At 27.0% G+C, this 15,233-nt stretch overlaps 1 protein-coding gene across 2 annotated transcripts; it reads left to right on the plus strand.

Moving 5' to 3' along the window:
- The first annotated feature begins 5,026 nt into the window (after window positions 1-5,026).
- On the plus strand, window positions 5,027-8,527 carry LOC114398368 (glutathione gamma-glutamylcysteinyltransferase 1-like). 2 transcript variants are annotated; one of them, XM_028360557.1, is made up of 8 exons: window positions 5,027-5,305; window positions 5,407-5,563; window positions 5,675-5,913; window positions 6,058-6,221; window positions 6,481-6,532; window positions 7,293-7,520; window positions 7,618-8,109; window positions 8,229-8,527. In XM_028360557.1, the coding sequence occupies exons 2-8, from the start codon at window positions 5,440-5,442 to the stop codon at window positions 8,313-8,315; spliced, it is 1,386 nt and encodes a 461-aa protein (XP_028216358.1). In that variant the 5' UTR covers window positions 5,027-5,305; window positions 5,407-5,439; the 3' UTR covers window positions 8,316-8,527. The 2 variants fall into 2 exon arrangements, with proteins under 2 accessions (XP_028216358.1, XP_028216357.1); XM_028360556.1 differs by having other exon boundaries at window positions 5,028-5,310.
- Window positions 8,528-15,233: the final 6,706 nt, after the last annotated feature.

Consider the following 15,233-nt stretch of genomic DNA (forward strand, 5'->3'; position numbering starts at 1 on the left):
GAGCATATATAAATTATAACCTAATGATCGAATTTTTTTTTGAAGATGTATTATTATTATTATAAAAAAAGATTTGTCACGTAGGCGTGATAACATTATACTGATTCTTTTTTTTTTGCTGAAATTTTATCGTTTTTTTTAATTCAATAAACTATTAATTTAATTTTCTTGTAATATTTCACTATTTACTATATAGAGCTTAGAGTTGAAGGAAAAACTAAATTGAATGAGTTTACTCACTTTTTTGTTGATTGAATGTCAGCAACTTTTTGGCCAAGCCATTCAGAATGGAACCATGGAAGGCTTTTACAGGTAGGTTTCCAATTTCCAAACACAATCTGAGCTTACCTTTTGCGGCCTTGCTAGCTTGTCCATAGTGTTCAATGCTCAAGGGTTGCTACCAAAGAAGTGACTGATTTTTTTACACAAGAAATTATGTAGCTAGGACTCTAACTGACCAATTTAAAGAATAAGAAAACTTTAAAAGTTTTTGTTTTCGTTGCACCATTTAAATGATGTTTCAGTTTCATGCTTATATCAAGGCCACACATGGAACCTGACATATATGCTATGTACTGTAACAGGAAGAGGTAGTAATCTCTCATCTCTTGTTTTTTTAAAAAAAAAATAAAAATTGCATTGCATGGCAGCATCGTTTTCTGCTGTTTCTACTCTATCTTCAGCTTCAATTCAAACTTATGATAAACGAATTTGCATTTCAGGTTCTGCACGTGAGAAGTCAGCTACAGTTTCTCAAGAGATGTCAAGAGAGTAGGGTAGATGAGGATCTTGGTGCGCCTCTCTCTTATCATGATCTCCCTCATTTTTAAATCATTGATCTCAAGGCTAAGTCAGTGAGCCAGGGCTTCTTTACAGTGTAAATTTATATTATGGAGCATGGAATACGTTCAACTTGCTTTATATATAACACCTCGGGTAGCATAGAACCTAAATTGGCAATTTACCTATGTATCGATCGAGTCAGGGGCGAAGACAGAAATTTTATATAAGGGGTCAATATAAAAAGCATAACTAAAATAAATATTTAAAATTTTACACGTATGATATTTATAAGAAATTTAATATATAATATTTTCTTATGAGAAAAAAAAATATATAAATTGTCTTGAAAATAAGAGAGATATAATCAACAAGTACAATTAATATAAGATTGGTAGTAAATTAAAAGAAGGAGAAAATGGAAATTTTTTATTTGAGCGATAAGAAAGTTTTATTATAGTCAAAGTATGTTATTTAAAATATTTCAAAAAAAATAATACTCAAGTCACATATGAAATATGAAAATATTTGGTTAAATGAATAACACATGATAAATACTTAAATAAATTAAGTAAGTATAAATTTTTTATTAACGAAAATAAAAATTATAAATCTAATAAAATATTACTAAATGAAACCAATTGTTTTATTTGTTCTAAAGCTAACTTTTTATTTATTTATAATTTAGTCATTTTTATGAAAGGTAGAAAGTTATTTTATGTATTTTATTATTTCCTTAGTTCTTATTTATAAAATATAATCAAAAAACATGCAAGATAAAAAAATACAGGATTAAAAATATTAGAATTATAGTTTTTTTGTCAGCTAAAAATATATATATATTAAAAATATAGTAAAAGAAACTTAAGCATAAAATAGAATAATAACATTTAAAAAAGTTTGTGATCTTACGAAAGCCATAAAAATATGAGAAATTAAATATAATTGTCAAATAGAAAAAAAAATGAGGACACTTTTGACTTTTAAATAAAACATATTAATAAAAAAATATTAAAAAGAACCTTAAAAAAATGGGTCATGAAATATTTTTATACATAATACTATGAAAGTTTAGAAACTGGGCGGCCATTATCCCTGTAGACCCCACTCCCTCCACGGCTCCACCTCGAGTATTCACAACTGAAGATTGTTTTCTTTTCTACAAATGATTTAATACTCCATTTTTTCCCCTAGTTTATACTAATTCACTCTGTGATAGTACGATGTTTCGTATTAAATTCTTGTAGTTTTTTTATTTATTTAATATTCAGTATGTTCCTTTTTTCTTTACAGCATTATGGTACAAGAAACATTTTTTTTTTTACTATGATAGTATGTTTCTGGTCATTATCATGTGTGTAAGTTATTTTGATTATTTTAAATATCCAGCTAATGACCTTAAGGAGATAGTATGGTACAACAAAAAAAATTATGTCCCAGAATCAATGATAGTATATTAGGAAGGTGTTTGGTACAAGAAAACAAATTATGCTTGAAATTATGATTTTTATGAATCATGAAAAATATGAATAAATAAAATATATCTAAAATCTATTTGGTTAATCATAAATATTCTTATAGCTAAAAATAATCTATCATGACTAAAAATATTTATATAAATTTTTTGGAAATCAAAGAATATCATGATATTTTTATTATAAACTTTAATTACTTATCATATTAAATAATCTAATAAGAATAACACCCTATATTTATTATAATAAAATTTATTTTTAGTTTGAGAAAGTTTGATTCTTACCTCTATATGTGAATAATTTAGGGGAAAACTTAATTATAAAAATCATCCATGAAAAATATAGATTCTCAATTTAAAATTAAAAAAAAAAAGTGAAAACTTTTCTCTTTTTGAACACCTCTAAATTTAATTTTCCATAATGACCAAACATTAAATTTCAACATTTCTCTCCACAAAAAATTTCACCAGAGATGAAATGTTTGTCCATTTCATTAGACCCAACCCCCCTCATATTCCTCTAAAAAAACTCCCCATTAGAAATTAATGTTAACTTTGGATAGATATCTCAAATTAATATCCAAACTTACTAAGATATTTAAATATTTTACTTAATTATTGATTAATATTACCGAGACAATAATAATAATAATAATAATAATAATAATAATAATAATAATAATAATAATATCGATTGTTATCTTCATGTAGCTAGAAATATTTTTTATTTTATTTTTAGCACTGGTATCCAGATTTTTTTTTTGAAGAAACTGGTATTCATATCTTATTAATTAGCTTTTTTTTAGATACAGATTTTATTACCTTATTAAGTTAATAAGAGTTGTTCTCCTTAATTGACTTTTTGCATTCAATGATAAATATTTTATTTGTTTTACTATTATGTGAGTTTTTATAAAATAAAATCACCAACACGCTGTGATTGAGAAATCAATGTCATTTTAATTCCATGCATGCTTTATATATATACATTTTTTTAACAGAAGTTTTATATATTATTATATATCAATGATTCTGAGAATATGTTTGAACATTCAGTGGACCATAATTGACATTGGCCTCTAATAAAGAGCTAATTAGAAGGCAACCAATATTTCATATTTCGTTATCTATATTTCTCTCCATTGCAAATGTCTCAGCTCTTCCATTATTACCTTACAATAACCAAACCCTGAAAAAATGAATGGGTTTTATAAACTATCCCTTCCTTCACCTCCTGCAGTTGATTTTGCCTCCGATGATGGCAAGGTAGTGCATGCATGCTTCGAACCTTTCTCTGTCACCGTTTATGTCATTCTATTCGTTAATAATGAGTTTTTACTATATTGTTAATTTGTGTTTTGCGTATGCAGTCAAAGTTTCTGTTCATTTTTGCATATAACATTCTAAGATAATTTTTAATAACCGTCTTAGAATATATTTTATAAAACATAAATAATTATAAAAATGCCAAGCCCACCTTTTACATCAGGTCTAGTAGATCATTGCTTTTTTAAGTAGTGTACATTACTATATGAAACTAAAGCTGATTAAGTGTCACTTTTCTCTTTTTGTTCCTTGGGACATCATGTCTAAAGTATTGAATGTGTTATTTAAAATGATAATACATACTGTCTATGAACATAAGCACAAATTAACAGTTAATAATTTATCTCTGCATCCTTCCATTTACATTAAGGATTAAGAATAGATATAATGATTAAACTTACTTTAATTTTTATATCTCTCTCATCGTTTAGGACTCTATTAAATTTATCTTTGTAGGCTTCTATTAATCAAAAAATAAGTTTAATTGTCTTTTATGCATACTCTAATACTCTAACACTTAACATATTCCTCTAAAAAAAACACTATACATTTGATCCATAAAAAAAAACACTATACATTGGATAGATAAATATAGAATACTGAAATGACGACTATGCAACTAGTACTACATCCGGCATATATGCAATGGTTGTATAATAGAGAAATACTGAAATGACGATTAACATATTCTTAACTTGTTTTCATTTTGATCTTTTGTTTAAACATCTTCAAAATCATAGAAAACTAAAATTGTAGAATGTGTAAGACAATCATGTTCTATTATTCATATGAACTTTATTGAAAGTCTACAAGTATAATAAAAAAATATCTTAGATATTGTAACTTGTAAGAATCCAACAACCAAACTCAAAACGTGTTCAACTTATTACTTGACCTCCGAAGACACCACCACGTTGTTTGACATTGCTACTTTAACCAAATTATACATATGGATGAGTTTCTGTTTTTTTTTTTTCATTTCTTTCATTATTATGTTTTTCTTTTTTTGAAATAAATGATACTTTTTTTACTGTACAAGTGATATTTTGTATTATGTGTGTATCATCTCTATTTTATTAATAATAAGAGAAATGAAGACTAAATGAGAAAAAAAAAATCCTTTTTCAGTTTAAATCCTCTTAAGACACTATTAAAAAAAAGTTATAATCAATGAAAACTCAAGTAATAAATTTTAATTATTTATTAATATTATTAGAATTCTAATTGGTTATTTTTAAGTATCTTAAGATATTTTAAGGAATTAAAAAATATTCATTGTTAAAATGATAAAAAAAAATATAATTTTACGTATCCCAATAAAAAAAATTATTTTTAGCTTGTTTACACATATCTCAAACACTAGTTATCAGTTGTCTATTTTTAATTAATGTTTTAAAAAAATCATTTTTTTCTTGTATCGAAATAAAAGTACGTATTCGATTCTCTCCTTTTTTTTTCTGCGTCGGCAATAATGAAGTTGAAGTTCTGCAATCACTGAAAAAGAAAATGGTTGACGGTTGACTGATAAAAACATGAAAGAATGACCGAAGACAGTAACAAAAATGGATAGAACATAGAAGTGCGTGAGGTTGAAGCAAAAGAGTTGTGTTGTGTTTGAATAGGTTTAGGAAAGGGTTTTGCGGTGGTTACTGTCAATGGCGACGGCGGGGTTGTATCGACGCCTTCTTCCTTGTCCCCCCGCCGTCGAATTTGCTTCTTCACAAGGCAAGGTAAGCTACCTCTCTATAGTATGAGAATGAATGCAAATGGGTAACATTTTACTTTGTTACATAGTATAATGTGTTTTTTGTTTGATTGAATTTCAGAAACTATTTCTTGAATCCATTCAGAATGGAACCATGGAAGGCTTCTACAAGTTGGTTTCCTATTTCCAAACGCAATCCGAGCCCGCCTTTTGCGGCCTCGCCAGCTTGTCCATGGTCCTCAATGCTCTTGCCATTGATCCTGGCAGAAAATGGAAAGGTACAAACAATTCATGCTTCCATCACTAACCTAATTAACCACTGTAATTAATTATGAATCTTAGCTTGAATCATTGAATCAATTGTCCTGAGTTCTGTGATTCGTCTGCAGGTTCTTGGAGATGGTTTGATGAATCTATGTTGGACTGTTGTGAGCCTCTAGAAACGGTCAAGGCTAGAGGCATCACGTTTGGGAAGCTTGTGTGTTTAGCTCATTGTGCCGGAGCAAAAGTTGAAGCCTTTCATGCTAGCCATAGCAGCATCGATGATTTTCGTAAATATGTTATCAAGTGTTCGATGTCCGATGACTGTTACGTAATCTCATCGTACCACAGAGCTGCCCTCAAACAAGTATGTGCTATGGTTTGTGGAAGTTTGGCATAATAGGAAATATGAAAGTTTGATAGCTGATTAATTTATTTTGGTAGACACATTTGGTGCATATGCTTAATTCTAGATGGTTGAAGTGTAAACTTGACTTTGTTTTCATGACAGACGGGAATTGGTCACTTTTCTCCTATCGGAGGGTATCATGTTCGAAGGGACATGGCACTTATTTTGGACGTTGCACGATTTAAGTATCCTCCTCATTGGATCCCACTTAAACTTCTTTGGGAAGGCATGAATTATGTAGATGAGGATACTGGACAATCTAGGGGGTAAAGTTTCTTATTTTCTAATGGCCTACTGTTTTAGAATGTTACTGAAACCTGAGATCAACAACCACAAACAAGTATAGTCAAGGGTTGGTGCCAGTGAACACAAAGAACTGAGTGTTTTTCATACATAACAAGTAAGAAATTATGTAGCTAGGACTGTAGCTGGCCAAGTTAAGCAATAAGAAAACTAAACACTATCTCTCTCTCTCTTTTTTTTACATAGTTTAAGTGATTTGCTCAACTTTTTTACCCTCTTTAGGTTCATGCTTGTATCAAGGCCTCACAGGGAACCTGGATTGCTTTACACTCTGGTATTTTTCTTTTTGTTCAATAATGAATTTCACATTTCAGGATGTAGTAAATAATGTTGGTGTGTGCATTAACTTGTTGGATAATTTCTTTATTTGTGCACTTGTGTGTATGTGACTAGGTGCATGGATTCCTTCAATGTTGTGCATTATAAATTCTCTGTTTTTGTGATATGGTAAACTTGTTCTTAGGAGCATATTGATTTATTTCTAGTTAATGTTATCTTCTAGTGAGCAATTATCTTTCCTGTGAAGTGGAGTACAATTTACATTTCTGAATAGAGGAAATACCTTGTTTGTCCTCTTATTCCTGTGATTACAATGTTTTATTTGCAAATATCCATTCAGATACTTTCATGTTGTCACAATAGTTCTCTGTCAGTTGAATTAGAAATGCTAATAAGGATAATGCAATAGTTGAGTGAGGTTTAATTGGATATGCTTTATGTGTGGTACACTCATACAGAAGGTTGGAAAGTCAATTTGCACTATGTAGGTTGGGCCGTGTGTGTTTTAACTCGGATCTTATTTCATGCATTCCACTTCTTATTTTAACAATCCTATGAATTCTGAAATTAAGAGAATATAAGACGTCAATGTGTTTGCACGCGTGAGCTTGTGTGTGGAGTGTCATCACTGTCATGTTTGTGTTTTTCATTGTTTGCATTGGTATGGGTTGGGTGTATCTTGTGTGTGTTTGTGTAGTTTGTCACATTTGTGTTTTTCATTGTTTATGTTGGTACGGGTTATATGTATCTTGCAGAGCTGCAAACATGAGAGTTGGATTAATATTGCAAAATTCCTAATGGACGATGCTCCTCTTCTGTTAAAATCAGAGGATGCGAAAGACATCCATCAGGTTATTTCAATTATAGTCGCATCACTGCCATCTAATTTTGAAGAATTCATCAAGTGGATTTCAGAGATCAGGAGGCGAGAGGATGGTGGTCCAAGTTTAAGCGCAGAGGAGAAAGCAAGGCTTGCTATCAAGGTTTAATATGTCCAATCACTCCTTGTAACAATTCTCTCCTGCATTGTATATTCTATTTTGGTCTCAATAATCTCATAGTAACTTTTTTGTTATGCAGGAAGAGGTATTGAAACAGGTGCAGGAGACTGGGCTTTTCAAACATGTAGCTTCCTTTTTGGCAAGTTCTTGCAGCAGACAAGCATCAGGTGATGGAGACACATTACCTTTCATTGCTGCAAGTGTTTGTTGCCAAGGAGCAGAAATTTTAGGGGGGAAACCTAGCTCATCAGGGTATTGCTGTCGAGAGACATGTATGAAATGCTGGAAAGCCGAAGATGACAAGCCAATAACAATGGTTTCGGGGACTGTGGTAAATGGTAACACTGAGCAAGGGGTTGATGTGTTGATTCCTTCATCATCTGGGAAATTATGTTGCATTTGCTCTAAAAGTAAGTACATAAGGGTGCACCCAGCTAGCACTGATGTGCTAACAGTGCTTCTGCTGTCCTTACCATCTACAACATGGGCTGGCATCACAGATGAGCAGCTTTTGACAGAAATACACGGTCTGGTTTCAATTGAAAATCTTCCTACTTTGCTTCAGGAAGAGGTAGTTATCTCATCTGTTTTTAAATTTATTTTGCATTGCATGACAGCACTGTATTCTGCTAATTCCCCTCTATCTTCATTCTTCAACTTCAACTTATTATAAACAATTCTGCATTTCAGGTTTTGCACTTGAGACATCAGCTACACCTTCTCAAGAGATGTCAAGAGGGTAAGGTAGACGAGGATCTTGGTGCTCCTCTCTCTTGACTGTTAAATTTATATCCCACACCATTTTTTTAATTCGTTCAATTAGCTTCATGGCACGTCGAGTAGTGTAGAATCACTTAAATTTTCTTTTACCGCATATTGACAACTGAAGATTTTCTTTTCTACCAGTGATTCAGTATCTCATTACCTAATTACATTTTTTTTTCCTAGTTTATGCTAATTCACTCTTGGTGATGGTGTGAACTTGCCTATTAAATTCTTGTACTTTTTAAATATTGTTTTGCACATATGATTCTGATATTTATATCAAATTATAACAACATAAACAAACAAAAAAATGTATTCGGTATATTTTTTTAGGTTCTGCTGTTTCAAACTGCTCTCGCAAATAATTTAGTGTCCAAAGTTTGTCAAAAACTAAAGATGGTTTTTAAAAAAGGGTCTTGCTAACCATACAAAACTAAAAGAAAAAAGTATTTATTGTGTAAATCATAGGAGAGTGTAAATAAAATCATATAGACAACATAATTTTTTGCTTCCTAATAAAAGTATATCTATTTTAAATTTTTTAACCAATGTCCTTAGGAGGTAGGATATTAGTTAGTATTTGTCTTTAAAAAATGGCTAAAACTTAAAGTTCCTTATGTGTTTTTAGAGTTTTAGTGTTATTCTCTTATTAATATGGACATTCATTACATGAGTTATTGTAGAATTTTAATTCTAATTACTGAATAATACTAAAGTTTAAAATACCTGTTTTTAAGTTTTATCCAAAAAAAAATACAGGAGAGCTTACCAAAAAGAAAAATGCAAACAAATAAGAAAACATGAGTATTAAAATGTATTGTTCTAAAATAAAATAGAAGAGTAGATTGATTTAAGTGATAGGTTATGAAGTTCTCATGCTACTCTCATAACATTTTTAAACGTCATATTTAGTCACAGTTGATTTAATTTTCTTTTTCTCATTTTAGAATGACTGATGCCGAGATACGGAGATAGAATATCTAAGATCTTGGCTGTTAAAATTAACGAAACACCCAGCATATCGAAACCAACCATTGACATCTAGAATATTGTTTTTTGATAATAATTAAAATAACCCGCCCTTATTACGGTCATAAAAATTAATAGGAATTTTAGTGTGTAATATATGCTGTAAATATAATATAAAAAGTACTATTTCATATATATAACAATTTTTATAATCAGTTTCTCTAAGGTAATTAACATAATCAACTTATAGTACGGATCATAAAATTCAAAAAGAATTTTGGTGTACTATTCATTAAATGAAATATTAATTGATTTTAATAAATAAAAAATTGATGTATTCGTTGTTTCGATATTAAATCAATTAAATTTAAATATACTACTCATTAATATAATTAATTTTTGTAATAAATTCAACATTCGAATATTAAATCAATTAAATAGAAAATTTCTACTAATTAAATCTAGACTGATTTTAATCAATTTATGATTTCATTTTATATCTATAAATAATACACACTTTTATAAGTAAGAAAATAATTTTTTAGAAATAAGATTACTTCTTAAAATTTTATGTTATATACTAATTTATTTAAGCCTATTCCTTATTTTGGTTTTTCTTATTTTGTTTATATTTTTTTAATTTTATCTTTACGTCCCATATAAATCATTGTTGTTGTAAAAAAAATGGTGAAGAGGAAATTTGAAAAAATATAACTAAATGTACTTAGAGATTACTTGAACATAAGATGCTAAACTAAATATATTGTGATGTGAAATTCATTTTTATAAAATATATTTATTCCTTATTTTTTAAGTTTTAAATTAAATTTTTAAAATAATAAAAAATATTATCTCACACATAATTTTCTCATGCATCCCATGGATACCTGTACTGAGTGCATGGGTACCCGTACTGAGTACACTTACTCGTGTGATTGTGCTATAATAATCAATGATTGTTAAATAAGGATAAAAAATGATAGGAAAATTGAAAATATATTTTGATAATTTCTCATAAGTTTTTAATTAATTGTGTAGTTTGTATTCTTTATCTTATTTAGTAAGAAAATAATATTTTTATTATTTATTTTTAAGGTGTATGTGAGTTAATTTAGGTAAAATTTGATGAAATCTGTAATTCAATCTAATTAAATTTGAGTTGATTGGTTTGAAACGGTTTTTAAATAAAAAAAAATTAAAATTCAAATCAAACCAATCCATTTGTAATCGGATTGGGTCAACATTTAAATTTCCCTATTATTTCTTTAAATCCAATCTTTATAAGGTAATTTTTTTATTAAATAAAATAATCAATATATTACACATAATTATTGCATGTAGTCAAATAGTAAAAGAAAATATATGGAGAGGAACCGCATTGTTATTATCATCCTCACATAAACTAACATACTACGCTAAAAATATTCAAAAATTGAAGTATAATAAACAAGTTAAAGTACCACATTCACTGAGCTTGAAAACCAAAAAACTAGAACTATTATAATATAATTTGAAAATTCAATATTATTAAATAGTCAAATAAGTAATACAAATGAAACTTCAAGTATATTTAGAATAGTTTGAAACTAAATAAAAATAAAATTTTGAGAAATATATAGAATAGTTTGAAACTAAATAAAAATAAAACTTAAAGTTAAAATCCTAATTTCATGAAAATGACTTGAAATCTTGAGAATTAAGAAATGAAGAGACAGTTTATCTCTTAGTTACTTAGTATTTTTTATAATTTTTAAAATATATAAATAAATAATACTAACGATAATTTAACATAAAATAACAAATCATGTCAATAGGTTATGTATTGGTGTGACTCAACTAAAAACTCTACATATTTGAACAAGTTAGGTCAAGTTTGACTCAAACACACACAAAAAATATATACAACTCAAATTGTTTGAATTGATTTGAATTAATTCAGATTTACGAATACTCGGTTCCCATCAACATCACTATTTCTTTTAGTGTAAAAGACTAGGTCTTATATGCATTTTAGGATCCAATCAAAAATAGTTTTAGTTAAATTGGTAATTTTAATTTTGCTAACTTTAATTATTTAAAACTCTTATAAAATTTAAATATTTAACAATGTTCTAAATATCTATACAAACTAAAAAAAAATTGAGATTAAATAATTAAATTGGATTTACTAAATTTAATGATATTTTTTATAAATACTTTCTTAAAATTACAAATGTTACGGGTTAAATTAATAATTTTTGAATTTATTTATTTTAATTATTTATAATTATCATAAAAGCTTTTTAGAAGTTAAAACGTATAAAAAATATTATGAACGCTTTCTTGAAATTGAAAATATTTATGATTAAAATGTTATATTTAATTTAATTTCAATTTTTTGAAAATTATTATAAATGCTTTCTTAAATTTTCAAAAATTTGTAAAAATTATAAATATTTTCAAAATTATAAATTTTTTTATTATTTGCATTTGTTTTGTTACGATAGTTTGATTCGTTTATACAAACTTCTTTCATTTTAGGAGAGCATATTGTCAAAATTAATTTTATAGTTGTATTGATATCTAATCACCTTCAATCATCTTCTATTTTTTAATTAATAAATAATTTTTATATTATGAACCTTTGAATTGGTTCATTTATTTTCATTAATATATGAAATTAATAATATTATTAGTATAATTCTTTATATAATTTAAGAATTTCTCTCTCCAAATTTATCTGTGCGACCCGTGCATGCATAAGTATTATCATATATATATATATATATATATATTAATATTTATTTCCTCTAAAATTATTAAATAATATTATTTAATTCAATCAATTCATTTTAATAATTCTTATTTCATTAATTAATCATGGTACTATTAAGTGAGACATTTTTTATTCAGAAATAATTATAATTTAAATGATGTATGAGATTAAAAACATAATTCAAGATAGAATTAATTCATTAAATTTTAAATTGATTATTAAAGTTTTACATTATATATGATATTCAATTTATTTAATATATTATAATTATGGTAATTTTTTATTAACTACCATAATTTTCTATAATTTCAAAGTACAATTAATTTACGAATTATACATTCCTTTTTTGTGTTGCATAATTTTTTCTGACATTTATTATTTATTAATATTTAATATAATTATTCTATTAGTCTTTAATGTTATAAAACTCAATATTGTTAGTTAAAAATTTTGATACATTTTTCTAATACATGTATATAATTATTTATTAATATTTAATATTTTTATTTTGTTAGTATTTAATGTAATAAAATTTTATATTATTATTTTATAAAATGATACATTTTTTTCTAACACAGACATAAAATTATTCCTGTATACAAATTTTTTTAATTTGATACATATTTTCTTCTAAAAATATGTTTTTAAAATTATAAAAAATTTAATTTAAGTATTCTATTTAATATATTATTATTTAAAAAATTAAGCAAAAATTAATTTTAATCAATTTACAAATTATTAGTTATACTATTAATACTTAAATCAAATAAAAAATAAATTAAACTACATCACACCAATAATATATCCAAATAATTCTGTTATTTTTTATTACTATTTCTAATAGCTTGATCTTATTGTTTATAATATTTATATATATATATATATATAATAACTTTAACATAATTAATTAATTAATTAATTAAAAATTTTATTGTAAAAGAATGTTTGGATACGTTGGCAAATATTACTTTTTTATAGCAATTAATCATCAACAAAATTATTTGACATTTCGTACCAATAACATGATTATCAAAATAAAATAAAAAAATGAACAAAACAAATTTTTTTTTAAAAAAAGAACATACAATACACCATTAAAATGAAGAAAATCCTACCTAAGTTAATATTTTCAATAATAATAATTTTCTAGAACATGTATACATAAAAATATATCTAAATATTTATTAACATATTTACTCATTAACATAAATGTATTAAAATTTAAAATAAATAATTAAAAATTCAAAATAATATAAAATAATTATTTCTATAAATTATAAAATAAGTTTAATGCACGTTTAGTACACAGGATACTGAATTAGTTTCTATTAAAGTGAATGTAGTTGCTCCTAGGAGGGTGTCACATGATAACTAGTAACATTCAATGGTGTTAGGTGCTCAGTGGTTAGCTTCCTAGAATTGGAGGACTAGGAACCCCAATAGCAAAGGTGAGAAAAGAGATTGTATTTCTTGCTTGCTTCTGTTCAGTACATATTAAGTATATACAGATAGCATACAAAGGTGCTGTAATAGAGGTGCAGGAATGAAAATAACAAACATCACAAGCATATCCCTTCAATCTAATCCAGCCACCACTCCAACAGAATTGGTTCTTGGGCCTCTCATTCGTGCCTGTATTTGTAGTATCTTGTTCAGCCATTATTCTCTTCCAATCATCGTTGTGTGTTGTCTTAAAACATTGAGATAGTATTTGGTTTAATATAAATTTTAGTGTAATTGAGTAGAATGTTTCAAATATGGGTATGTGTCACGTACCGCTATATTGTATTTTAATTTAAATATTTATCTTTTTTATCTATTTTTATTTTCACACTTCTTTTTAAATCACGGTGCCTAAAGGTTGGCAATTGGAGACATGCGATGATTATTGATTCATACGAAGCTGATGTTGAATAAATTAAATTATGCTTTTTTGGTAGGAATGAATTAAAAGGGAATAATCGTTAAACTCTTTATTTATTGTCAATAAGTGAATGGATGTTTATTCATAGATATTATCATATTTTGTTTTTCTCTAAATCGATTCCATCAACCAAATGACCATTTTGGCAGGTGACAACTTGTAACATTCAATGGCTATTAATTACATCATCGTTGTGGGCTATCTTAAAATAGTTGTCAAATTGGGGGCATGCGATAATTGATACGAAGCTGATGCTGAATGAATTGAACCATGTGGGCAGGTTTCATGAATCACAGCAATTTTATAATTCATAATTAATTAATTAATTTCAACTACATATTATATTTATTATTTACATTAATTATTTATATTTATAAACTCAATATAAATGATTTAATTTGGTGAGTACTATCAACACAAAAACTTGATAAACGGAAATCCGGTTAATCCGTTAAGAAATAATGGGTTTGATAAACTAAAATTGTATTCTCTTCTCCTCCATCAAGAAATCTAAGATTTCAAGAGAAAAATTATAATTTGGTCGAGAAAAAACATAAAATAATAGTTTCTCAGACTCATCAATTCAGCTGTTTATCATAAATTCAGGTATTTTTTCACAACCCTTCCTGATAATCTAACGTTTCGGGTGATTATTAATATTTAATTAAGATCCCTAAAATATCAAACATTACACCCACAATTTATACGATACTCAATAGTGTAGATTTTTTTTTCGTCTGTGGCTACTTTTATTTTTAGAATACTAATATTTGGCGATACTCACAACGGTCCTTCATCAATATCAGAAGGGTTGGTTAAAGGTGTGGACTAGAAAATAAGGGCGGTAGAGGAGACCATACGCAATCGGATTTTGCAGAAGAATAGCCCTATATGTTTTTAGTCTCTGTTTGCATTCACGAGAGGGATAGAACAGATGAAGTTGAAATATATAGTTGTCATTTTTTGGATTGTTTATAATGATGAAATGAAATTTTATGAGAACTTATTTCTTATTATTTCTATCAAGACCTGTATTTTTTTTTTTTTGTTTCTTCTAGTTTTATTTATATTGTAGAGTTTTTTCTTCCCTCAAACTATGTGTATTCTCTGCAAGAGATAAGTCTATTCGAGTTCCGTATATAACACGAATACACAATGCATACTTAGAAATTAGAATTGAATTTGATTTTTTTTATTAAATTAGATTAATTGATTTCCAATTAATTCATGCACTCAGTAGTCATATGAAATAGATTTAACTAATTATATTACTATTTAGTAA

Source organism: Glycine soja, chromosome 19 (genome assembly GCF_004193775.1).
Source record: "Glycine soja cultivar W05 chromosome 19, ASM419377v2, whole genome shotgun sequence".
Classification (NCBI taxonomy): domain Eukaryota; kingdom Viridiplantae; phylum Streptophyta; class Magnoliopsida; order Fabales; family Fabaceae; genus Glycine; species Glycine soja.

Bases quoted from the DNA above. Each gene is read 5' to 3' on its own strand.
- LOC114398368 (XM_028360556.1), top strand. From the start codon at position 5,236: ATGGCGACGGCGGGGTTGTATCGACGCCTTCTTCCTTGTCCCCCCGCC. The intron at 5,311-5,406 runs GTAAGCTACCTC...ATTGAATTTCAG, and splicing joins TTGCTTCTTCACAAGGCAAG to AAACTATTTCTTGAATCCAT. The intron at 7,521-7,617 runs GTTTAATATGTC...TTTGTTATGCAG, and splicing joins AAGCAAGGCTTGCTATCAAG to GAAGAGGTATTGAAACAGGT.